The sequence below is a fragment of the Prionailurus viverrinus genome, chromosome A3, assembly GCF_022837055.1.
Source record: "Prionailurus viverrinus isolate Anna chromosome A3, UM_Priviv_1.0, whole genome shotgun sequence".
NCBI classification, from domain to species: Eukaryota; Metazoa; Chordata; class Mammalia; order Carnivora; family Felidae; genus Prionailurus; species Prionailurus viverrinus.
Window position 1 is genome coordinate 1405001 of NC_062563.1, and position 26035 is coordinate 1431035.

General features: G+C 61.0%; 1 protein-coding gene across 1 annotated transcript in view; it reads right to left on the reverse strand.

Moving 5' to 3' along the window:
- Positions 1-26035, reverse strand: part of NTSR1 (neurotensin receptor 1) — a 46844-nt gene extending 20809 nt beyond the window's left edge. The window contains 5 exon segments of the mRNA XM_047854576.1: positions 25323-25357; positions 25360-25519; positions 25521-25565; positions 25567-25969; positions 25971-26035. Of these exon segments, the coding sequence (XP_047710532.1) occupies positions 25323-25357; positions 25360-25519; positions 25521-25565; positions 25567-25969; positions 25971-26035 (708 nt within the window).

Below are 26035 nucleotides of genomic sequence, written 5' to 3' on the forward strand. Positions count from 1 at the left end.
AAAGGGAGGGCCGAGCTAACCCGAAGTGGGGGCGCCCTGACCTGGGGCAGCGTGGACGGGCTCTGGAAAGGCACACGGGACAAGCTGGGTGTGCACAGACAGGCGGCCCCACCGGAGAACACCAGCCCCTGGGACTTAAAGATTCCCAGCAGCTACAGTACGAGCCGCAACGGGTGAAAAGTAACTTCAGTAAAATAACTTACAACTCAGCACGTCCAAAACACTATCGTTTCAGCACGTAGCCGGCATAAAAATATCCAGAAAATATCGACTTCTTCCCTGCACACCAGCTGTCGGGATCGCGGGTGTGCGTTTCACACTCGGGAGGCTCCTCGTGACCCACACCAGCCAGCGTGCTGGACGGGGCAGCTCTGGGTCCTTACGGGAAGCCCTGAAGGCGGCGTCCACCCCCCCACCCCACGAGGTGGCACCAGCCACTGCCCTCCCCTGGCCCCGTCTCCGGTCAGAGGAGGAGGAGATAGAGTGCAGTCCCCCCAACGACCCCCAGATCACCCCCAAACAGGACGAGTCAGAATCCGCATGAGGTCACTTAAAACGACGCGTGAAAAAGTTGCACTGAGAATGGAAGCCGTCCCGTAAGAACAAAGGGGCAGGAAACCTGCTTGTAAGACAGAAGGCACGTCGGGGGGTCTTGGGACGGCCCGTGTTTGCAGCCATGCCTCCTGGAATCCGCGCCCGACTTCTCTGTGTCCCCCACGAATCACCAGCTGCACCAGATGCCGAGGGCGCCAGAGGTCTCACGGGCGGGGGGCCCACAGGGCGCGTGTGAGCCAGGGAAGGCACCCTCCTTTCTTACTCCAAGTAGTTGAGCCCCGAGGGCAGGATGCTGGGGTGGGGACGGGGAGCACCAGGGGTCAGCGGCACAGACCTGACCTGGGACAGACCTGTTCTGGGGCCATCCTGGCTGTGTGTCTGACCAGATGGCTTCCCCATCCGCAGCCTGAGTCTCCTGATCCGTAAATGGGGACAGTCCTAGGAGCCCCCAGCCCAGAAGGTGGCCCAGAGTCAGCTCTTATTAAAAAATGCTTATTTATTTTTGAGGGAGAGCAAGCGCGAGTGGGGGAGGGGCAGAGAGAGGGGGCCAGAGGATCCCAAGCAGGCTCCGAGCTGTCAGCACAGAGCCTGACGCGGGGCTCGAACCCGCAAACCGCGAGGTGATGACCTGAGCCGAAGTCGGACCCTCCACCGACTGAGCCACCCAGGGACCCCCAGAGTTATCTCTTAAAACTGTAATTAGTGGTGTGAACCATCACGTACGGGGGTGTCTGTCCCAGGGCTTCGCTGAGATGACACGCGAATGACACATTTATCACAGTAACGCCTGCTCACCCAGCTCAGAACTTCCCCAAGTCGAGAGTGGCCGTCCCAGGGCAGTGTCCCCCCTTCCCCGAAGCTGCCCACCCGTGTCCTCGGGGAGGTGGCCCCGAGCTTCCCAATCTGGGACGCCGGAACGGACTGGGGACGGGCGTCCACACCCCGGGAGGCCGCCGTCCCCGCAGACGGGGGTGGGGGTACGAGCGTCAGCCAACGCCTCCCTCGGAAACCAGCTGCTCCCCTCCCCCACCCAGCGCCAACGACGACGTCCCCCCAGAGCCGTGACTCTGAAGGAGCCTCCGGCCGCCTAAGGCCGAGGCCGATTCCCCGTTATGCCTGGTGATCGAGATTCATTTTCTCTGACACATCTTCTCCCCGGAAGATATTCACACGCTGTTTATGACATTTAAATTGCTTGGAATTTGCAAGTCCCATGCTGGCGTGAATATTCATGGCTGTGTGTTACCCAAGCTCGTTCTCTTTTCCGTGGCTCCCAGGACGCAGCTGCCTGGGGGGCCACGCCTCCGCAGTGAAGTGACAAGTCCTACTGACGCCTGTGGTGGCCCCTCGCCAGAGAACGTTCCGGAACCTGAAAGCCACCAGAGGTCCCTTTCACCAAGCCGTCAGGGCTGTGGGCCACCCCCCCCCCCCCCGTGACCCCACCAGGCCAGACACAGAGCCAAGCAAGGGCAGGAGGGCTGGAGGGAGTGCAGGAGCTGCGTGCTCAGGCCTCCTGTTTGACCTACTTTTCTTCAACCAGAGGGGGCTGTGAGGAGCTCTGGTACAGACGCTGACCTTGGCCGTGGCCGGGCCCCCCAGGACGTGCCGGCCGCCCCCCTCCCGTCCTCCACCAAACACGGAGCTGACAGCATCGGGGATGCGCCCCCAGTGGCCACGGGCACTGACAAAGGGCCACGGTGCTGTCTCTGAGCCTGGACGGCCGGAGGGAGCCAGGGGTCCACGCCTTTGAGAAACACCTGACCTGCGGAGGCTGCATGACCCGGCCGCCACGTGGCTGCCCGGCCCGACAACGGCCCGGCCCGGCCCGCTTGGAAGTAAAGCAGGCGTGTGTAGCCTCCGTGCAACACGGTTGGCAGGTCCTCCGAAACAAAAACAAGAAAGAACTGCCATACGGCCCAGTAATTCCACTCTGGGTCCATCCCCTAAAGAGCTGAAAACAGGGTCAGAGAGATCCTTGCACACCCACGTTCACAACAGCGACAGGTGGAAGCCGCCCAAGCGCCCACGCACGGGTGAACGCAACGTGGTCCACGCACACAGCAGAATGACTCAGCCTTACGAGGAAGGGGATTCTGACACCCGCCACCACGTGGGTGAACCCTGAGGACGTCACGCTGAGCGAAATAAGCCAGTCACGAAAAGACAGAACTCGGGTGCTATTTATAGGAGGTCCCTGGAGGAGCCAAACTCACAGACACAGAGAGTGAGGGGCTCCCCAGGCGCTGGGGGGAGGCCGAGGGGGACAGTGTCAGTTTTGCAAAGCGGAAAGGGTGCTGGTGGTGACGGCCGCACAGGCGAGTGGATGCGCTTGGTACTGGGGACCTGTACTCTTAGAAATGGCTAAGACGGTGGGTTTTTCGGGAACTTAACCGCACACGTTGGAAGGAAACGCCAAAATGTGCAAAGAACTCAGCGAGAAAACAAACACCTCAGAAAACGGACCTGCACAGACGACGGACACGTCATCAGAGAAGACCCACAGACGACAAGAGGAGCCTGTGACAGGGGCCCGGCGTCAGGTGCGGAGGGGTTCCCAGGGGAGGCAAGGAGACGATCCGCACGGCTGAGTAGAAAGGGACCAGGCTGCGGGACGGCAGGTGCACACGCGGTTGGAGGCTGGCAGGAACGCAGCAGGTTTGGTGGCTCTGGGAGGCGGCGTGCTGGTTTCTTACAAAACGAACCAGACTCCTACCGTACGACCCAGCAACACCCCTCTATTCACCCAAAGGAGCTGAAAGCTTCCGTCCCCACAAAAACCCACACACGGATGTTTACGGCAGCTCTGTCCGTAATCGCCAAGACTCGAAGCCACCAAGATGCCCTGGTGGGTGGGGACCACCCAGACAGCAGCAGATCATTCAGGGCTAAAAAGAAATGAGCTCCCAGGCCCTGGAGGCACACGGAGGAAGCTTAACCGCGAATCCCTGAGTGACAGAAGCCACTCTGAGAAGGCTCCACACCGTGTGACTCCAACTCTAGGACATTCTGCAAAAGGCACAACCGTGGACCCGGGGACAAAGTGAGTTGGCTTCCGGGTAGAACTCCATCACACCCTTCAGATGTTTGGAAACAGTTACTGGGTCCCCTAGTTCCCGCTGTTGTCCTAGGTGCCCCCACCCATGTGGTCACCTTCCTCGGGACACATCCAATTTCATCTAAAACGGGCACAACATCAGAGCATCAAAAGCTAAGCCAGCAGCTGCCAGGTGCCTCTGTGCGAACAGGTGAGCCCGCCCAGCCCCGACCAGACACCGGAGCCATTCCCCTGCAGTGGGCATGGGCGCCTCTCCCCAGCCCCACCGTCTGGGCTCTGTCTCTCTGATGGTGCCCAACAGCCCGGCCCATCACGTCCGCCTGACTGGGGAGGGGTGCGGTCCGTCCCCCGCCCCAGGCCCCCAGCCCCGGGGCCCGGGATCAGATGTGTCTGGGCCGATGGCTCCAGAGGCCCCTGAAGGGACCAAAGGCGTCTGGCAGAGCCAAGGCAGAGCCCCCACCTGTCCCCCCACAGCCCCTGGCCAGCTTCCTGAGCACAGGAGGGTCACTCTCCTCTCTCCCCCTTCACCATATCCGGGGCCCCACCAACCGCATCCGGCCTGCTGCTGCCCTCTGCCCGCAAGACCCCCCCACCCCCGATCCGAGGATAGGGCCCTCCCGCAAAAACGCACATTGCTGGGGGAGAATCTGCCCCCCTGCAGGTCCTAGGGGGGGACAGCGCTGTGATGTGGGGGTGGGACAGTGCCCTCACACCTGCACCAGCATCACCAAGAGCCCAGGGTGGGGCCTGACGTTGGGGCCAGTTCAGGGGGTGGGTCTCAGCATTCGTCACCATGCTCCACGGCCTGCCAGGGCCGTGTTCCCAAACCAACTAAGACCTAAACCTCAAACCTTCTCTGCCCAACGAGCTCCAGCGTGGGCACCCCCTCCCTGGCCCTTGGCGGGAGCACCCTGCCCTGTTTGCCCGAGATATTGGCTTTAGCGCTGAAGCCTCACGTGCAGGAAGCCCTCAGTCCCGGGCACAGGGGACAGGGCCCCGGGGCTCAGCTCCTGCTGCCCCTTCCCCACCCATGGCCAGCTGGGCCGAGCTCAGATCCCACAGAGGGGTCGGGGATGTCCCCTGCATCGAGTCAGCTGCCCAGCCGGCCGTGGCTTCTCCTGCACAACCTCCCGGCCCCACATCGAGGCCTGGAGCCCCTGCAGGTGGGGTGAGCACTGCCCCCGGCCACTGCCGCCCACCACCCCACCCCCACCCCAGCCACTGCCCCTGGCCTGGAGATGCGGCAGGTGAGAGCTCAACTGCCTGGCCGAGGGCTGATGCCTGTCTGAGCTTCTCAGGCTCAGGCCAGGGCCGGGGCTGAGGGTCCTGGGCCTTGCACGGCAGCCCGACGGAACACAGGTGCCACGCTCACCCTCGTACCCACGGGACCAGGGCAGGGAGGCTGTACGTTTGGGGCCCACAGGCAGGGACTCAGAATGCCCAGGCCCACCCGAGGGGTGCTCTCCCTCCCTCAGATGTCACCACAGCCCTCCCCCTGCCCCCGGGCCACACGGCCACCTGGCTGCTGGTCACCCTGAGCTCTGCCCCGGCTGCTGGCAGGCGTTACAGACCCTCTGAGCACTGAGTGCTGCTACCCGAGGCTGGGCTTGGGCAGGGCCTGACCTCTGGGCTGGGCCTGGGCGGGGACCCGGACAGAGGTGTCCATGGGGACACGGAGGCCTCCCCATGCTGAGGGCTCAGGCCCGGCCTGCTGCAGGCACCGCCCTGTCCGACCTGAGCCACTCCTGGCCATGAGGGTCTGGCGTGAGAGCGGAACAGCCTCTGGTCCAGGCCCCCCTGGGATCGGGCTGAGGGTCCCTCCCCGCCCCACCCTGCGATCCTGAGAGCCCCTCGCCACAGCCCCCCTGCCCCAGAGCAGGAGGAGTGGGCCTCCTTCAGCTCTCCCTTCGTGTCACCCCCTTCCAAGGGGCTGGGAACCACAGAGCCTTCCCCGATGGGTCAGCCCTGGGGCTCCAGGGAGTGCTGTCCCTGCCCCCTGCAACGCCCCCTCCTGGGGCTGCGCGGACAGCCGACTTGGGCTGAGGAAGGGGCATTGAGTGTCCATTTGGACACGGTCGCGTCTCAGCGTTGAGCCCCAAGAGCTGTCCCTGTGTGGACGGGCCGAGGGCCGGACATCTGTCCCCTGGCTCTTGCAACTGGCTTACCTGACTGCTGTTGGGAGGGGTGGGGTGGGGTCGGTGGATGGCCCTGGGGGCCCCTCCGCCTCAGCACCACCCCGAGACCTTTTCCTGCCCCGAGGCGCCTCCGTCCTGACCCCAGGGCAGGCGACCGCTGTGTTAGCGCCCTGCAGAGGCAGTTCAGGGCCGGGTGAGCACATGGCTGGTCTGTGACCGCCGGAGGGGACTCCTTGCCATCCACTCGGCAGAGAAAGCACGGCTCAGAGCCAGCTCGTCCTGCACGGACATTCTTTCTTCCCCTTTCTCTGAGCAAGACTCACACACAGAGACCCACGTGCACTCCACCGAGCGCCCGGCCGGCCCCGTGTGGCAGGGGGTCTGAGGGCTGGCGGGCAGCTGAAGCCACAAACGGCTTCAATTTTTACTGAAATAGAAACAGCTTTGCAGAGAGGTGGCTGAGAAATGAGCTCTCTGCCAATTTTTAGAAACCCGACAGTCAGAATCCGCAAGAGCGGACTGTTGAAAACGCCAGCTTCACTCACTCCCGGGTGGGGCGTCCGGCCATCCATCCCCGAGATGAGCTCTGGTCGCCTGCTGGCCCCACGCCAGGGCTCAGGGCTGCGTCACTGAGGAAGCAGAGCACGGGGATGGTGAGGGGGAGGGGTGGAGGGCTTTGTGGAGGTGGCAACCCTGGGCCCAGCTGAGCAGGTGGGGGGACGTGGCATCTATGGGGGGGGGGACACAAGGAGCCCAAACCTGCCTTCTGCTGCATCCAACACTGGGTGTGGGGAGCACACGGGGCACGGCAATCCACCCACGTTCCCAGACGTGGAAGCCGTTCGACCCTCCTCCAGGAAGCCCTCCCCGTGCTCTAGCCCACCCTGCCCATCAGTCAACGTTGCTCTCCCTTGTCCTCGTAGGGAGCCCTGGGAGGGGGGCAAAGAGCCACATGGGTCCCGTTGGGCCCTTACGTGCTGTGGCTTTGGGAAATCCCAGGGCTGTGCTGGGCCCGGCATGTTCACTGCAGAGTGAGCACCATAGGGGGACGGGCGCTGGCTCGGCCCTGCACTGGTCACAGGACCAGGGGCCCAGGACACAGAAAAGGCTGCTCTGTCCCCTGGCCCATTTGCTGGCCTTGCCCAGGACCCAGACCCGGCTGGTCTGGGACAACATCTCTCCTTGGGCCCCTCGGGAGGACCCAAGCCCCTTTCGAATTGACTTGGGCAGCTTCTTGGACACCCACACCTCCCGGGCCCCACCCCCCCCCAGTTGGCCTTCCAGAGGCTCCTGTAGACGGAGGCCCCGCCCCTGGCTGCCTGGGCCTGGGCCCTTCGCTGTAGAGGCTTTCAGGGTCCTCTACTTCCAGCCTGAGCCCCTCCCTCCAGCCACCCTGGACACGCGTCCTTGTGGGAACCCAGGTCCCCGCTGCCTGTGACAGTCACTCCACGGCCGGCCCAGGGCTCCGAGCCACCGCCCGCTGGCCACGCACGGCGACGCTCATCGGTGTCCTTCCGCTGAGCACCGGTGGCCTCACAGAGCACCGAAGTTGGCTCTGGACCTGCCTGCTGGCTGGGCCGTGGTGCCAGGCGGTGACGCCCTCGCTCATTTTTGGTGGCCGCGGTAAGCTGCTCTCGCCTTGCGTGCCGCGGCACTTGGACCCACCTGTTGGAGGGGCGTCCGGGCTGAGACAGGCTGTGATCCCACCCGGGCTGCTCCCTGACGCGTGGACGTCTCAGGACGGTGCCGATGAGCTCAGGTGCCGTGCCGGTGGGGAGAAGGCACGGGGAGCTTTGGGGGGGGGCTGCCCCCCCTCCACAAGTCTGAGGGGCCGTGGGGGGCCACGGCGGCCTTTGTGCATGGGTCCCCAGGGGGGAGGATGGGACTGGGCCCGGTTCCCCAACCGGACCGGAAGGTCTCTCTGGACCAGTGAACACAGGGAAGGCGTCTCGTTCCCGCCACGCGCTCCTTAGGAGCACCAGAGCCCCGCCCTCCAGCCGGTTTCCCGACTGGACTCAGGACCCAGGGGACCGACTGGACTCAGGACCCAGGGGACCGACCCACACGCGGCAGCTGGTTTGCAGGCCACCTGCGTGCGGATGGCCGTGCTGGCTTGAGCATCGGATAGTGCCTGTAGTTTTGCTCAGCCGTAGGGGACAAGCTGGAGTTCTGGCCGGGCTGTAGGTGGCCCCGTTATCCGCAGAGATAGCACCACTGGCACCCAACTCAGCCAAATAACGAAGAAAGTCCTCGACGCCTGTGAACACGCCTGGGCTCTACCGGCCTGCCCCGCATGGGACAGCTGGATTCTCCGGGGACCGGCGTGCAGGGGGCAGGGGGCGTCAGCTCTACCTTCTGTGGGGGACACGGGATGCAGAGGGAGGGGCGGCCGGGAGTCTGTCGCCTCCCACCCCCCAGGCCAGGCGCCTCTGCGGTTCTCTTCATCAAGAGCCTGTCCTTCTGGGCTCCAACAGCGGCTGTTTCTCCAGGGCAGGAGGAATGAAAACACGTTTAATTTATTGCCGATGGAAGCGAAAATCCTCGCAAGTGGGGGCCCAAGCTGCGGGGGGGGGGGGGGGGGGTGCTGGAGAGCCATCCTGCTTGCGTCCTGGCCTGTGCTGGGGCTCCAACTGTGCTGCCCCCAGCTCACGAGGTCAGGGCAAGTGTGGATCCAACGCTCCACCCACCTTGTGAATTAGTTACAAAGGTCAGGGAAGGATTCCACTGAACGTCAGCAGGAGGCCCCCCAGAAAGGGCTGAAATTGGCTTTAAACGCCAACCAAAGCATCCGGCCTGGGGCCTGAGAGGAGGTGGCCGGTGGCCACGTGCTGACGACCCGGCTGAGTCTTGGTGAAATGTGGCTCCTGTGTGGTCAAGCCCTGGGGGCTGGGACAGAGCAGAAGATCCCTGGGCCCTTGTGGGAACCACTGAGGCAGAGGCAGTGGTTGGAACAGGGGCTTGGAGCCCTCCGGTTCTGGGGCGGGGAGCTCTTGTGGGTGGCAAGGGCACCTGTGCCCCGGGCTGAAGGGAGCCAGGGGCCCTGACCACACCCTGGCCTCACTGACTGGCCCCCCACGTTTCCAGCTTGCCTTTGGGCCAGAGCAACCCCCTGACCACGCTCCCAGCATCCACGCCTGCCCTCTGGCCCACCCAGCACGTCAGAGCCGCCCCGGTGCCGGTCCCAGAATTAAGCCCAGACCTGCTCTGCACGCACGTCCCTGTGGCCTTCACGGTGGCTGCGTGGAGGCACCTTCACGGACCCTGACCCAAACTCAGTGACCTGCACCTGTGCGAAATGTCATGGGCTTGGGGCCGGAAGGCTGGGCCCCAGAACCACAGACTAACACCCCCTCTCCGTGGCCAGCCCGACCGTCAGAGGTGCCTGTCCCCTGCGTGGCCGTGAAAGCCATCTGAGCTCGTGGCCCGGCACAGAGTCAGACAGGAACCAGTCAGCGCCCTGGGGCTGGCACGTGGGAGAGCTTCCTGCGACGGGACGACAGGACAAGGTGGGGGCAGGCAGGGCAACTGGCCGGGGCTGGCGCAGGATTCTGAGGCTTGCGCCGGGGAAGCCCGTTCCACTGCAGCCCGGAGGGTCAGGGGAACGGGCAGCGACAGCCCAGCAGGTGCACGTGGAGACAGCGCCCGAGACAGCGGCAGGGGCAGACAGGCCACACGTGCCCCAGCGCACCTGCCTCCTCCCGGGTCTCCCGTGGGCCCTGCCTGGTGGGGGGCAGGGCCAGTAGAAGGGAGAGAGGCACTCAGGGCAGGTGCGACGGAGGAGGCGGGGGTTCTGGGGTGAGGGGCACACGGATGCCACATCACGTGCCACTGCCTTGGCGGGAAGACAGATTTGTGGCGCCAGCCCCCCAGGGTCACTACCACCATTTCGTGAGATTACGGACGAAAGGGGGTCCTTGGCATGCCTGAGCTGCGGTCCCCTCCCTCCCTATCCCCACCCCCACCACCACCAGGGGTCGAGTCCTTGCAGGGGGGCCAGAGGCACTTCCTCAGCTGAAGACACTCAGAGCACAGCCCCGTCGCGCTGGGACGATCGGGACCATCTCATCGGAGGGCCGTGAGCTCTGCACCCGGTCCTCCCCATTCCTCCCCGTGCATCTATCGGGGGCCCCGGGCCTGGAGCTGGGGGCCGGTCAAGGGCTCAGGGGACAGAGCGCTGCGTCTGCACCCGGGAGCAAGACGGCCCGGCGGGCAGTGTGCGGGGAGCGAGCCCCCGCCGGGACAGGCAGCCCTGGCCCGCTTCCGCCTCTGGCCACGAACTGTGGCCCAGTGGGGCTACCGGTGGCCACTGAATGTAGGTCCAGGCCCCGATGCCCAGAACCTGCGGGTGGAACCGTACTTGGAAAAAGGGTCTTTGCAGATGCAGTTAAGGACATTGAGATGAGATCACGTTGCCTTAGGGTGGCCCCGAGTCCGATGACAAGTGTCCCTGTGACGGGAGAGGAGAGCCACAGACACAGAGGAGACACCACGTGAAGACACAGGCAGAGACTGGAGGGGCGCAGCCACGGGTCAAGGGACGCCTGGGGCCACCCGAGGCTGCAAGGGGCGGGAGGGACCTTCCTCTAGGGCCTGTCCACACCTCGGTTTCAGACTTCTGGCCTCCACAGCTGCGACAGGACAGGACAGGACAGTTCGAGCAGCATGGTCCGTGGCCCCAGGGTCTGCGCACACGGCTCCCGAGACCCACGGCACTTTCCGTGGCCCTCACGACAGGCAGAAGCAGAAGAGGTGTTTGGGGTTAGAGCCTTTTCCAAACAGGAATCTCTGCCCCCGGTGGTTTCCACTGGAGCTTTCTGAGCGTCTTCTAGCTGATCTCAGATCCGACACAAATGTAGGTATTTTTTTTTAAATTTTTTTTTTTTTCAACGTTTATTTATTTTTGGGACAGAGAGAGACAGAGCATGAATGGGGGAGGGGCAGAGAGAGAGGGAGACACAGAATCGGAGGGTATTTTTAATACATTAGACGGCGTCTCTTAAACAAGCTGTCAGGAAAATGAATTGCAGAGGTTTTACGGGTGCTCACTTTGCCTAAACGCCCTGCGATTATCTGCGCCTCATCGGCAGGCGCGTGTGACGGGGAGCCTCAGAGGCGCCTCGCCGTTCCAGAAAAGCTTCTTCGGGGGGGTGCGCGTCCCGACCCCAGGTCACCGCTCAAGCGTCTGTGTGGCAGCCTGCGTGGCCGGCTCGGACTTTTTCCCAATCTGCCGAGCCTCGGAGGCCAAAAGGGCCCCCAGAAGACCACTGCCCCTCAAGCCCAGGCCCGGGCGTGGCATGTGCCCTGTCCTCCTCTAACTCCGGCCAGCACCCAGCTGGGCCCAAGTCTCCCGGGAGGACGGCTGGCCTCAGCAAAATGGGCCTCAGGGCCGGGCAGAGTCTAGGGCCCAGGCATCGTGCCAGCCCGTGGGGGGGGCAGAGGGGCCTGTGGGCTGGTCACGTCCCTTCCCGCCTCACGGGGGCATCGCTGCAAGTGCCACACAGGACTGCCAGGGACCCAGCTGCTTGACGCCTTCCTCACAGGGTGCTCCTGTCTGCATTATCCTGCCTCCCGCCCTGGACCCTGGTGCCTGTGCTCCTGGCCCGCTGTCAGGGGAAGATGGGCGGGCCGCCTGGGGGCCACCGGGGGTGAGGCTCACCAGAAGCTGGTTTCGAAGAAGTCTAAGCGCTTTTCCGGGGCTTGGCCCTGTCTCCCCGCCCCCGGCGGTGGGGGAGTGGGGAGCAGGGAGGATTCAGTGGTGCTGTGCAGGGTCCCCCACCCTGAGGACAGTCCAGAAGGGGGTCTCCAGGCTGCAAGTCCAAACCGGCTGGAGAGCTTCCGGCCCCCACTTGGTGCTCCTTTCCTTTAAGGGTTCCCGGGGCGGGGGTGCCACTCGGAGCTCGGGGGAGCCCGGAGCCAGGGATCCTGGGAGTGGGGTGAGGACAGATGCGATCGCTTCTCCCTCATCCCCAGGCAATAAATAGTGACCCTCGACAGCTTCCAGCCGCGCACATCCTGTTGGGCGCAGCGCCTGACGAGCTACAAATGAGCTCATCTTTGATTTTGGCCCCATCGGCGAGTCCTGGACGTCCCGACGCTCGGGGTTCCCAAGTGACACGACCCAGACGCGCTTCCACTTGGGCCCGAGCCGCGGGGGCTACGGCTCCGCAGTCCTGACAAACCGCGGGGAAGTTACGCAGCCCCCGGCCTGCCGTGAGCGGTTACAACTTAATCACTCCCGAGCGGGGATTATTACCGCCCCAGGACTCTCCGAACTTCAGGAGACTGAAAATGGTGTGTGTTTTTTTAAATAGAGGAAGTGAGGGGCGCCTGGGTGGCGCAGTCGGTTAAGCGTCCGACTTCAGCCAGGTCACGATCTCGCGGTCCGTGAGTTCGAGCCCCGCGTCGGGCTCTGGGCTGATGGCCCGGAGCCTGGAGCCTGTTTCCGATTCTGTGTCTCCCTCTCTCTCTGCCCCTCCCCCGTTCATGCTCTGTCTCTCTCTGTCCCAAAAATAAATAAAAAACGTTGAAAAAAAAAAATTTAAAAAAAAAAAAAAAAATAGAGGAAGTGTTTTTTTGAGTTATGAGAGCACAAAGGTCGCCGAAGAATGCTCTTAACCTTTAAACATGTCAAGGGAGAGTTACTGAACTTTACAATAAAATCACCTTTTAGCAGACAAGGAGCTAAAAACGTTCAAGTCCAAATAATGCCACTCTTTCATAAGCTTCTATAGAAGAGTCACTGGAACACAGAGGCCGTCTTCAACTTCGTGTTCCTGGGATAACTATGTTTCTTTGTTAGCCATTCTGTTGCAACTTTGTTTTAATAATTCCTTTGAACCCAAGTCTTCTATCATAAGCTGCCTGGGATATTTTTGAAAGTAGGCAGCGTTTCAACTCCAGGGATGCGTCCCACGTGGGGTGCTGGACTAAATCCGCTGTCATAAACAGCCATGAGGTTGTACACAGAGCATCGGGCTATTGTTCTCACACACTGGACAATCCGCAGTGCAAGACTGTGGTGGCTGAGGGCGGGGGAACTCCCCAGGTGAGCCCCGCGGTCACGTGTTGATCTTCTTGGGGGTGTTTTCGCCATTGCAACGTTAGGAGTCGGTAGCGGGGGGGGGTGGTGGTCTGGACAGAGCATGGCTATTCCAGTCAAGAGGCAGAACTCAAAAACTGGGGCCACGGGAGCGGTTTAAATCTGCAGAGAAGGCACTTGGGGGGTATCCTGCACGGTGGGGGTCCTCAGAAGCCTGAGAGGGGCTCTCCGTGGCTTCTGGGCGGGCTGGGCTGTGTACACAGCCTCCCGGGAGATGGCTGGCATTCTGGCAGCAGCGGAGGGGAGAGGCATCCTTGGCACATGGAGTGTCGCGCTCGGGTGCCAGCAAGCCCGCGCCTTAGGAGTAAGCGCCACGCCCCAGAGGGAGGGCCACGCGCGACTCATCTAAGCCTCAAAACCAACTCCAAAACCCCCAGGGGACACTGAGTCTACGGTGGGGTCCTCCCCAGTTAGAAGGGCTTGGGCTTTCTGCAGAGCTGCACGGACAAGGTGTAGACGGAGATGATCAGTCTGCAACCGAGAGCCCCACTAAAGCAAGAACCGACACTCTTCAGAAGAAGATAACACAACAGAGTCTCTTCGACGCGTCATCTGCAACGCCCAGTAGAAATAAAAAATTACGAGATATGCAAAGAAGCAGGAAAGTGTGACCCACTGCTAAGAAAAAAAAGCAATCGGCTAAAACAGACCTCCAGGTGAGCGACGGGAAGTGGGAAACGTCAGGTGTGAACGGGTATAATGTGATGTGTATAATATAATGACGCCGATAACTTAAGGATGCACGTTTATGGCCCCGGAGCACCCGTTACAGGAATAGAGACAGGTGCACCTAAAAAAGTCAGTGGGGGAAATAAAACGGAATTCTCTGGCGCCCCAGTCAGAGGACTAAGAAAGGGATCTCTGGAAACCACAGAGCGTGGGAGGAAGTGTCGGCAAGGAGACAGTGGGAAAAGGGGCCCCCCAATTCTTGCATGAATCGACAGCAGTCCTGGGGTTACCCTTGACCTGCACATGTATGGGACACACCTAGCGAGCCGGAGTAAAGGGCCTGAAAACTGCACCGTGACATAAACCACCTCCAAGAACCAGGACTACACCCTGAACGGTGGGTGCACGGGGGAGGGCACGCGGACAGGACGGACGCCACAGCCACCAGCACCAGACAGCTCTCACAGGCTCCCTGACCAAAGACGAGACTCAACCGAAAACCTCAACGTCTTCCAGAGGGTTCTAAATCACCCCAGATGTCACAGCAATATTCTAAGTGTCCAGAAAGCAATCTGAAATTACTTGATGTTGAAGGAACCGGGAAAACCTAAGTCTTCTGGAAAAGACGACACAGATCGCCCTCAGGAGGACGCAGAAGGTGTTCCCAGACAAGGGCGTTACGGCAGGTGTTGGAACTATGCTCCTTGAGGTAAGCCAACTCTCTCGAAATGGATGGAGAGAACCAGTGGGAATTTTGGAACTAAACAATACAGCGTGGCCAGCCAAATCAGCCCTCAGAGAGTGATACGCCCCACAGAGCGCATGCCCTGCGAGGGCGCACGCGTCACTCGCCAGCTCAGACCGGGACTCGGGGCCGTCGGACGAACGTGAACCCCTTTGGGGAAGTGAAATCGCGCAAGCATGTTCTCCAAACATATGGCATTATAAATCAATGACGAAGTGTCGTCTGGAAAATCCCCAAACGTTTGCAAATTAAACAACACGATTCTAAACAGTCCAAAGAGCAGAGGGAATTAAATCTCAGGAGAAATGAGAAAACATGTTGGACTGAATTAGAACCCATTTTGCAAATTTTGAAATGCTACTAAGGCAGCATTTGGGAGGGAGTCTGTAGCATTAAATGTTTAAACTGCAAAAGAATAAGGCCTTGAATCATGAGTCTAAGCTTCTACCTTAAGAAGTCTAGGAGCTCAAAACAGATTAAATCCAGACCAGGCACAGAAAGGAGACGAAGACGGGAACATAAATAAATACGACTAAAGCAGAAAGACACCAGAAAAAATCAGTGAAGCTGGTTAATCGAAAAAAGAGTAACAATACGGGTAAACCGGCCGTACTGAGCAGGGGAGAAAAGAGAATGCACAGACCACTGATATCAGGAGTGGAAAAAACAAGGGATTGTTACAGACCTCACAAGTAGGACCCGGTGACAAAGCCAAGCCATGAACTGCAAGCCGCCAAATTTGACAACTTAGAGAAAATGGACCAATTCCCTGAAAGACACAAGTTGCCCGAACTTGGGAAGAAACGCACCCCGGGCCCTCTCCGTACCTAGGAAGGGCCTTGAATTCACGGCCAGAACCCGTCCCACAAAACTCCAGGCCCAGACGGGTTCACCGAAAGATGCCACCAAACCTTTGAAGAAGAAATACTACCAATTCCACACAATCTCTTTCAGAAAATGGGAGAGGAGCAGATACTTCTCAGACCATTTTATGAAACCAGCATTATCCGGACACCAAAACCAGACAAAGACATACAAGAAGCCAAAGCTGCAGACCAATGTGTCTCAGGAGCAAACACACAAAGATTCTCAACCAAGTATTAACAAACCAAATCCGGCAACATACAAACGGGACGATACGTGACATGACCAGGTGGAGTTTGTACCAGAAACGTGAGGCTGGGGTCGACCCACGACGCAGCGATTGCAGGACGAGGTATTTAGGCAAAGGACACAGAAATACAGATTTGAAGGGGCACACGCACCACGATGTTCACAGCAGCACCCTCGACAACAGCCAGACTATGGACACAGCCTGCCTGTCCATCGACGGATGATGGATGAGGAAGATGTGGTGTTTATATACAGCAGAGTACTACTCAGCATCACAAAGAATGAAATCCTGCCATTTGCAATGACGTGGATGGAGCTAGAACGTAGTATTATGTCAAGCAAAGTAAGTCAGAGAAAGACAAATACCATATGATTTCACTCATATATGGAATTTAAAAAATAAAACAGATGAACATATGGGAAGTGGGGGAAGAGAAGAGAGGGAAACAAACCATAAGAGACTTAGATACAGAGAACAAACTGAGGTTGATGGAGGGAGGGGGGTGGGGGACGGGCTAGATGGGGGATGGGCACGAAGGAGGGCACATGTTGGGACGAGCACGGGGTGTCGTATGTGAGTGATGAGTCACTGGGTTCTGCTCCTGAAACCACTATCGACTTAATGAACTAGAATTTAAATAAAAATTTGAAAAAAAAAAAAAAAAAAAAAGACATGTGAGTCTGGTTCAACATTAAAAATCAGTCAACATTTTCCACTGATACAAGGTGCCCAGAGTAGTTGTGTCCACAGAGACAGAAGTAGAGGGCAGGGCAGGTGAGGGGGCAGTGGGTGGGGCAGGGGCAGGGCAGGGGGAGCAGGGGCGGGCAGTGTGAGGACCACGTTCTCGAGTTCTCGTCTGGGAAGATGAAGGAGTCCTGAGGGCAGGTCATGGGGACGGTCACACTGAAATGTGGGTGTGCCCAGTGTCATTGAAACAGACACTTAAAAATGGCTAAAATGGTGAATTTTATATTATATACGCTTGACCACAACAAAACACTAATCAATGTAATTCACTGCATTAACTAAGGAAGAAAAATCATACGATCACACCAATAACGGAGAAAAAGCGTTAGACAAAATTCAGCATCCGTTCATGATAAACACCCTCAGCAAACTAGGAATGGAAGGGAAATTTCTTAATCTGATAAAGATCATCTACTAAAAACTTAACAAAAAACCTCATATTAATTACAAAGCACAAACACTTTCTCTCCAAGATCAGGAACGAGGCCGGGAGATTTTTCTCTTCTGCCCAGATTACGTATCAGAAGTCACAGCCGGCGCGATGAGGCAGTAAAAGGAAATTGCAGGCATACAGATCGGACGGGATGAAATGAAACTTTCTCTATTCACGGACGACAGGACTGCCTGCACAGAAAACCCCGGGAAACCTACAAAATTATTTGCAGAATTCATACGTGTGCTTACCATGGTCACAAGACACACATCAACCCACAAACCCACTCACATTTCTCTATGCTGGCCGTCAACGACGGGAAAGAGAAAAAATTTTAAGAGCCCGTGTGCAATAACCCCAAACACGAATACTTAGGTGTAACCTAACCGAGCACGTCAGGATCTGTGTGCCGGCAGAGGCACAGTGACCGCGGCAAAGGGGACCTAACCGAACAGAGGGCTGCGTTGTGCTTGGGGACCAGATGTCTCAGGGCTAAGATGCCAAGTCTCCCCCCCACTGAGCCACACACTGTCCCAGTTTAAATCAAAACCCCTGCGGGCGCTTCTGTGGATGCTGAGAAGCGGATTCTGACATTTACATAGAACACAAAGGAACGAGAGTAGCACAGGGCTTCTGGGAAAGAACAGGAGGACCGAGGAGCCCGCCGTCTGGAACACCCCCCACAAGGCTGCGGTGCTGGAGGCAGTCTGGGGGCAGGGACGGCGCAGACACGCGGACGGAGGAAGGTCTGGGCAGAGCCCCGCACGGGAGGTCAGGTGACTCTTGATGGAGGTGCCAAAAAGCTTCAGCGCAGAGAAGATCGTCTTTTCTCGAGCGGCACTGACCGAAAAGACAAGCATCCATAGCTCACCCTGTGGAAAAATGAACTCAGAACAGATCAGAAACCTGCACGTGAAACATAAATGACGAAGACGATGGAAGGAACCGGGGAAGGGGATCTTCGTGAATTCCTAGACACAACACCAAGAGGGTGATGCGTTGAAACGTCTGGTAAGTTGGAGTCTGTCAAAAGGACAGCTGTTTGCTCGGTGACAAACAAGGTCAGGAAAATGCACAGATAAACCACAGGGGAGAAAATGCTTGCGAAGCACGTACCTGCACAGAGGACTCGTATGCAGTTTTCAAAACTCTCAAAATTCAGTAAGAAAACAAGTCAGTTTAAAACCTCTGGGGGGCTCCGTCGGTTAAGCCTCTGACTTCGGCTCAGGTCAGAATCTCGCGGTTCGTGGGTTCGAGCCCCGCGCTGGGCTCTGCGCTGACAGCTCGGAGCCTAGAGCCCGTTTTGGATCTTGTGTCTCCCTCTCTCTCTCTGCCCCTCCCCTGCTTGTGCTCTGTCTCTCTCTCTCTCTCTCAAAAATACATAAACACTAAAAATGAAAAAAAATACGTAAATAAAAACTGGGCAAGGTACCGAAACCGACATGTTGTCAGAGAAGGCGCACAGGCGCGGACAGAGCGTGGCGAGCCGCTCCACGGCACAGATCATTAGGGAAGCGCAAACCAAACCTCAAGGTCTCACGGCACGCCCCTGGGGGCTGGAGGAAAACAAGGGTCGCGCCTACGACAGCCGGTACGGGCAGCCGCAGAGCGCCCGGAGGTTCTATACGGCACCTCCACCTGGGAAAAGCTTGGCCGTTTCCTAAAAGGTCGAACACCCTCCCGTATGACCCGGCAACCCAGCTCCCTCCTCAGGATTCACTCCGGAGAAATGAGAACGCACGTTCACACTGAAGCCGGAACCAAGGACGAGCTGCTGCTCAAAACTGGAAACGAGCCAGTGCCCCTCACCCGGCCAACGGATACGCAGACGTGGTCCAAGCTTCAACGGAATCCTCCTAAAAGGAGAAAGAGCTCTCGACTCAGACGACAGCGAGCACCGTGGTAAGTGACAGAAGCCAGACTCGGGAGGTGACGCCCCGTGAGGCTCCATTTACGTGACATTCTGGAAAAGGCGCGAGGCTGGGAGGACAACAGATCCTGGGACGGGGCACGCCTGCCCCAAAGCAACAGGACAAGACAAAGCTTTGGGGCGACAAGACTGGCCGCGATGCTCTGAGCTGCGGTTACGGGGCTGTGTGCGTTTGCCAGAACTCGGAAGGAAGCAAAAGGAAAGTGATTTTTACTAGGCGTAGATCTTAAATCTTTTTTTAAGTTTATTTATTTGAGAGAGCGGGCGTGTGTGCACGCGGGAGAGGGGCAGAGAGAGAGAAGGAGAGAGAATCCCAAGCAGGCTCCAGGCTCTGAGCTGTCAGCACAGAGGCTGATGCGGGGCTCGAACTCACAAACCGCGAGATCATGACCTGAGCTGAAATCAAGAGTTGGACGCTTAACCGACTGAGCCCCCAGGAGCCCCTCTAGGGGTAAACTTTAAAATAAAAGGTTTCTGGCAGGACCCGGGGGGTGCACGAGGACCCCCAGAGCGTGGACGCACACGGATGACAGAAACAGCTCCCAGCCCCGGGACGAGGACCCTCCCGGGAGGAGAGCAGCTCTTGTTGCCTTAAAACCACAGATCGGGGGTCCCGGTCTCCCCACGAACGCCGCTGTTCTGTGGTGTGCGCGTCACGTAGCCCTCACGCGGCGCCCGGGGCCGTCCCAAGCACCCCAAGGGTCCTGACCCACTGGGCCGCGAGCCGCCACCCGCAGCTGGTGGACAAAGAAATGAGGTGCAGGTCGTGTCGCTTGGCCAGGGTCCTACGGCTGGCCAGCGGTGAGGCCTCCGTGCTGCGTGCCCCCGAGGGGCCCTACTGCCCCCCTGCCCCCGCCCCGCCCCCACACCAGCCCAGGGTGATGACGCAGGGGTGCGGTCCCGCAGGCTGCAGGGGAGCAGCCTCCTGGCTGGACCCGAGGAGCCCGGCCCTCACCGGATGGCACCAGGCCGGGCCGGCCACACGGCCCCTAGTGGCTGCACCTTTGCCGGTGGCTGCTGGGGACGGCAGGGGTCTCCGGGGCCCAGGCGGAGCCCAGGGCCGTGAGCTCGGCAACACTGTGCTCCTCTGGGTGTGGGAGTCAGGCCCTTGTCCCCTGTGCCTCCTGGGCCCCCAGCACCGGCTCTCGGTGCGAGCGGAGAGGAGACGGGGCTGCCGGGCTTTGAGCTCCCCGCGAATGTTCCCAGGACCCCTCGGGTCCTTCCGGGCCATTAGGCCTTCAGGAGGACCATGAGAGGGGACCTGGTGCCCTCCCAGGGCCTTCACGGGGTGAGGTCTCTGAGCACCCTCAGCTTGGTTCCTGAAGCGCTCACTGACACGTAATTCAGTCATGAAATTACCCCTCAGTCCACAGCTCCACGAGCTCTGATAAAAGCCCTGGCACGTAAGGGACACCAGTCAGGAGGCAGGACACTGATGGCCCAAAGTCGACCCCACCCCCAGCCCGTCAGCCACTAATCTGTCCCCAGTGCTGTCCCTTTTCCGGAATGTCGGTGGTTTTCTGACGGTGCTGCTTTCGCTCAGCATGTTCCTTCGGGGACCCCGACGCTTCACGGGCGAGGAAAGGCCCGAGACCCCGCAGACGAGGGCGGACAGCAGTCAAACCTGGACCCAGGAAGTGGGAGTGGGCGAGGCTTAATGGGGACGCAGAGCCCTTCCCGACTGACGGCCGAGTGCTGGCGGTGGGGACGGCTGAACCGGTAATCTGCTGGGTGTGCGTCACCACAATGGAAAACAAGAAAGGCTTCAGATGCCTTTTCTCCTCGTAACACAAGCCACTGGGAGACCAGATGGGGTGTGTGGCTGTTCCTTCTGTGCTGGAGGGAAACAAAGCCCCGCCCCCCCCCCCCAGCCCCGACATCATGAGCAGGTGGGATACCCTCCCCCCGCTGCCAGGCACCCCCCCCCCCCCCAGGACCGCCCGTCCTGCAAGCCTGTCCTCCCTCGGTGGACACTCTGCCCTCGGGCAGTGCCCGGCTTTGACAGCTGGCTCGCAGCCTTCACGGCGATTGCCCTTTCCGGCCCAGCGTCCAACTGGAAACCCCGCATTGGGCTTACCGGCCCCGTCTCTTTAATCCCCAGGGCACTGGCGCTGATTTCAGAAGGTCCCTCACTTAGGAGGCAGAGGGGGACCCATGCTCTGGGGGGGGCCACCGCGCCCTCAGTGCCCAGGGTGGGGGGATGTGATGGTACCAGCTGGGAGCTGGGCACTCTGGCATCCGCCGCGTCCCCCACTGCCCTGTCACGTTGGTGGGGACCCTGCGGCTCGCTACCCTTTACCCACGAGAGTGCCAGCATCACTGAGGCCGGCCGGCCGCGACCACCGGGCCTGTGGCTCACAGGCAGGGGCAGGAACGGAGAGTCGAGGTGCCGCAGGGCAGAGGCCCTGAGAAAATGCCTCCGGGTCTAATTTTACTGGATCCAATTTCCTCCCACTTTGTGGAGGCAGGTCCTGGCTGCCTCTGCCCCCGCGGAGCCACGTCAGCCCTTGAGGGCCCGTGATGGAGCTGCCTCGGCTCTGGGCAGGGGGGTGCGGGGCGCCAGCTCCTCCCCCACGCCCCTGCTCCTCCGGAAAGACGGTGTATCCCTGCCGGGGACACGCCTGTCTAGGAAGGTGAACAAAGGAGCAGGGAGCCCCCAGGAGCAGGATCCTTCGGCCGCGCAGCTGCTGCGAGGCCCGCGGGGGCTGGAAACAGCAACAATGCAGTGACGGCTCCAGAGCCCTCGCTGGTGCCCACTGGGCTCCCCGGCTCCTGCCCTGCGCTCGGAGGGGGGGGCTGTCCCCGACTCAGCTCCCCCGCCCCTGCCCTCGCCCGGGCACCGCGGTGCGCGCGGGGTCGCTCTGCCCCGGGAGGCTTCCGGGCTCCCTCCGGCCCTGCCCACGGAGCAGATTTCTCCGAGGGCGGACACACTTTGCCGCTGGTTTGAGCATCACAGAGACCATACATTTACCAAAAAACAGCAGAACCAGGTCTCCCCGGAGGCAAGGCCCTACCGCCCCCAGGACATTCGCCAGGGACAGGGCAAGACGGCCTCGGGGCACCACGTGAGCGCTCGCTTGGGTCCCTGGGATTCTGCCCAGTCATGTCCCTCAGCACCGAGGGCTGGGGTGACCCTGATCCTGGGGGCCGATGCGCACGGCACCTGTTAGGGAAGGATGGGTCCTGAGCTTCCCTCACCAGCCTGCTGCACACGCCGGTCCCCCAGATCCTGTGCCCCGAGCAGCACAGAGGCCTCCCTACTTTTGACGGAAAAGATGGGGCCTCCCAGACCACCCGCTGTTAACTGAGCTGCACAGACAGCCTGCCGTGTGGACAGGATGCTGCACGGGCACACGGTCAAGTACAGCTGCGTGTGCTTGTGTATGTGTGCATGCGTCTGTGTGTGTGTGCGTGTGCAACCTGTGTGCACACGTGTGCTCATGTATGTGTGCAAGCATCTGTGCACGTGTGTCTGTGTCCAAGCACACACGTGTGTTTATGTGTAATACGAGCACATACGTGTCTGCGTGTGCCTCTTTGCATGTCGACGTGCACGCGTGTGCACGTCCGTGTGTCTCTGGGTATCTCCATGTTCGTGCATGTATGTCTGTGCATGTGTCTCTGTGTGTGCACCTGTACGTGTTTGCATACGCGTGGCCACAGTCCCCAGGCTTGAGAACACCGGTCCGGAGGTCAGCGCCTCCCCTCCTCCCTTCTCTAACTGGGAGAACACATGGGGACAACACGAGTCTAGGGAGCTGGGGCTGGCACCAGGCAGAGCTGGTGACCAGGTTAGCGACCGCCTTGGGGCAGGCGGCATATTTGCTGCTGAGTCCTGGGTCAGGCTGGGGGCCGCCGGGATTATGAGGCTGGACAAGCCCCTGGCCAGGTCCGATCTGAACCAGATGCACAACCCCCCCAGGCGTCTGCCACCCCTGGTCACCGGTCCCCTCGGCTCACTGCCTTTGGAACTCGCCGCACTCAGTAAGCGCTCAGGTCGCATTCGCCGGAGGGATGGGCATCCCACCCGAGCAGCAACAGAGAGCGTGGCTGAGGTCAGAGCAGGGACCCGGCAGGGCTGCGTGGGACCAAACACGACCCAGCCCGGGGCAGATCCACAGGAGCAGGGCCACCGGTGCGGCCCGCTGCCCAACCCCGGGCAGACACCTGCGTGTACGGTGGAGGCGAAGGTTCTCAGAGGAACTTTCTAAGGGGAGGGCCCCTCGGTGGCTGGTGCGCGCATGTCTTTCACTCAGGACGGCTGCACTGGAACCAACAGTGCGCTGGAAAGCCTGAGTCCAGTTCCCTCCTAGGGCCAGAGGACGGACCGGATTAGGGAACGTGGCAGGCTCCGTGGGCTCCTCCTGCCAGACGCCCTTGTCACCTTGGGGCCCAGGGCCTGGGGTCTCCGCTGGCCCGGGCGTGGCCCTGCCCTCTGTACGAGCTCCCCTCGGCCCAGCTCCAGGCTACCTGCTCAGATAATGAGATACCTGCTCAAGATGTGTTCGGCAGTGACCATTCTAAGCTGCTCAGATATCTGACTGAACCACCTCATTTCTAAGCACTAGTTTGCATGTAAGTGCCCAGCATGGGCTCGTGCGGATGGTGGGGAGGGGCGGCGGGGGGGGGGGGGGACGCTGGTGGCCTCCTGGGGGACACACAGGCTGGGAGAGGCCCCCGCTTTGGAAAGAGGGTCCATTCGATCGGCCAACGGCTGCACGCTTCCACCATGGCCGGTGAGAGGGCGACGCACGGATGGACACAAGCACCCAGCCCCTGCCGGGCAGACGTCGCTGCTTAAAAGACAGTGGACGTTCGCCCCCTGTCCTGCCAAGCGGCCCAGAGGCCCGAGGGGGGAACGTCAACCGGGGGCACCTCTCCTGAGAGGGAGGGGTCGTGGAGAAGGGCCCGGCCACACTCCTGCCGTCCGCCCTCGGCCGTCAGCACGGAGGGAAGGGCGCCTGGAGGGAGCCCTATCAGTCCTTCCCAGCACAAGGCTGCGGCCGATCTGGGGGGCGTCAGGAAGCCAGCGAGCGTTTGGTAAATGCTGGGGCAGCACTATGTCCGTGGGTGCAGAAGCGGGGGCTGTCCCGTAGTCAGTGCTCAGCAGACATCCTGACGAATGACACGCCCTGGGCAGTGTGGCTGTGGCACCCTCTGAGCACAGGGACTGGAGAGACGGCCCTTTGAGAGGTGAAGCAGTGTCACTGAGGCGTCTGATCGCGTGGGGCCAATGGAGAGGACGCTTTGGGGGGGGGGGGGCGTGCCCAGTCTGCTCTGCTGTGGTTTGTTTTGATGATCCAAACCCGACCGCTCCCGCCAAGGCCCGAGAGCCAAAGGGGCGGGGGTCCGAGTGGAGGCGTCTCCTGGGGTGGGGGCGGCGAGTGTTACTGACTCGACTTGCTGACCTGAACGGCCGCATCATACCTTCAAAGGGCAGGCGGGAGTGGCCCCGGGCCCAGCCGAGCGAGACAGGAGCAAGGGAGAAGGCCTCGGGAGGAGCGGGGACAACTTCCCACCGTTCACTGCATGCGGCCCTGCGTGCCCTTGCCTCCTGTGCAGATAGGCGGCTGGGCTCTACCCATTTCCCTGCTATGTGTGGCTGGGGTGGGGGTGCCTCTCCACGCAGGGGACCCCGTGGCCACAAGTTCTCAGTGCAGGTGTGGGGGGGCCACTCGTGGTGGGGTCAGCCAGAGCCCAGGGAGTGACGTACAGATGACAGCTCCTACCCCACTCCCAGCATGAGTCCTGCCGGGCCGTGTGGAAGGACAGCCCAGGGGGACAGTGGCCCCCCAGCCCCGCCCACCGTCCCCACCCCACCTGCACCTCCGTGACTACCCGATTCCTGGGGCCGTGACGCCGTCCACGGTGGCATTTCTGTCCTGGCCTGAGAAACCTTGTCTCCAGGGCCAGAACCCCCCGCCTGCCAGGAGGCCTTGTCGGAGCCGATTCCCGGGGAGCCGATTCCCGGCGGAGGGCTCCCGCCTGGGCTCTCGCGACACCTTGTTCGGACCCTCGGGCTCCGGAGTTACCCGCCTCACGTGGGCCCCCCACCGTCACCACGCCCAAATGCCGAAGCCCTTCCCAGCAGAAGCAACTTTTCACCAGCACCCACCCAGACAGTGCTCCTGAACGTGCCGCGTGCAAGCCCTTCCCACACGCTTCCTCCTCGATCCTCTGCCACTTGAGGCCACGGCTGTGATCACCCTGGTTCACAGATGGGAAAACCGAGGCTTACCTAAGGAACCGGCCCCACAGGGCATCAGGCTCAACTCCACCTCCCAAGTTGTGAGCAGGGGGCAGAGCAGCCAGGAGGCCCGGTGGGCGGGGGGGGGGGGGGGGGGGGGGGGGGGAGCAGTGCTGACCCCCGGGGGCTCTGCCGCAGAGGAGAGGACCCGGCCTCTTGGGGTCACACAGCCTTTTGAGAAGCCGATGAAAGGAATGGCCTCCGGCATGCACACCGGGTTGGCGAGACGGCTGAGGCCCATCCGTGGACCCTCAGAGGCCTCGCTGATCTGAGGGCCCAGCCCCCTTGGATAGACGGAGGGGATGAGATGGGGGGGCAAGGTCTGGCCGCGCTGGAGTGGCAAGGTGGGAAGAGGGGGGCAGGCTGATCCTGAGGACCCCTGCCCCCATCTCCTTCCCAGCTTCCGAGTAAAACTTCCGGTGACGTCCTCTAGCGCGCTGTCCCCAGAGGGGCACACAGACTGGAAACTACTTTTGGGGTGGGGGAAAGAGAAGCCCGCAGCTTCCCTGAGGAGAGCCTGCCGACCTGGGGGGGCCCCCCCGCGAGACCCCTGTTTCCACCCAGCCCTCCTCCCGCGCGAAGCAGCCGCTCACCTGGATGACGACCTTGATCGTGGCGGTGCCCACTATGGGGTGCACACCAGGCCGCCGGGGTGATGGCCGTCGGCGCTGCGGTTCTGCTGGCCCATGGTGAAGGGCATGGGCAGGGCCAGCAGGCCCGAGGCCAGCCAGATGGCACTGATGAACTTCTTGGTGCGGCTGCGAGACATGAGGGTCTTGGCCTTGAAGGGGGTGGCAGATGGCCAGGTAGCGCTCCACGCTGAGGCTGGCCACGTTTGAGGGCGGTGGCGTAGGTGCAGGCGTCGCGCAGGAAGTAGTAGCCTCGGCAGCCGGCGTCGCCGAAGGCCCAGGGGTGGTGCACCCAGATGAAGTTGTACAGCTCCACGGGCATGGCCAGCATCAGAATGAGCAGGTCGGAGAGCGCCAGGCTGCCCAGGTGGTAATGCACCGTGCTCTGCAGGCTCTGGAGCGACTTCTTGCGCGCCAGCGTGAACGCCGTCACCGAGTTGCCCACGGTGCCCACCGCGAAGAGCGCCAGGTACACGGCGGTCACCAGCACCTTGGAGTAGATGTCCGTGTTCACATCCAGGTCGCTGCTGGGCGCCGCTCGGAGGCGCTCGGACTCGTTGCCTGAGCCGTTACCGAAGCCGGGGACCAGGAGCGCCGCCTCCAGCCCCGAGGGTGGCAGCGGAAGGGTTTGGCGCCGGCGCGCCCCGCGGACCCGGCGCCGAGCCGTTGAGGCGCAT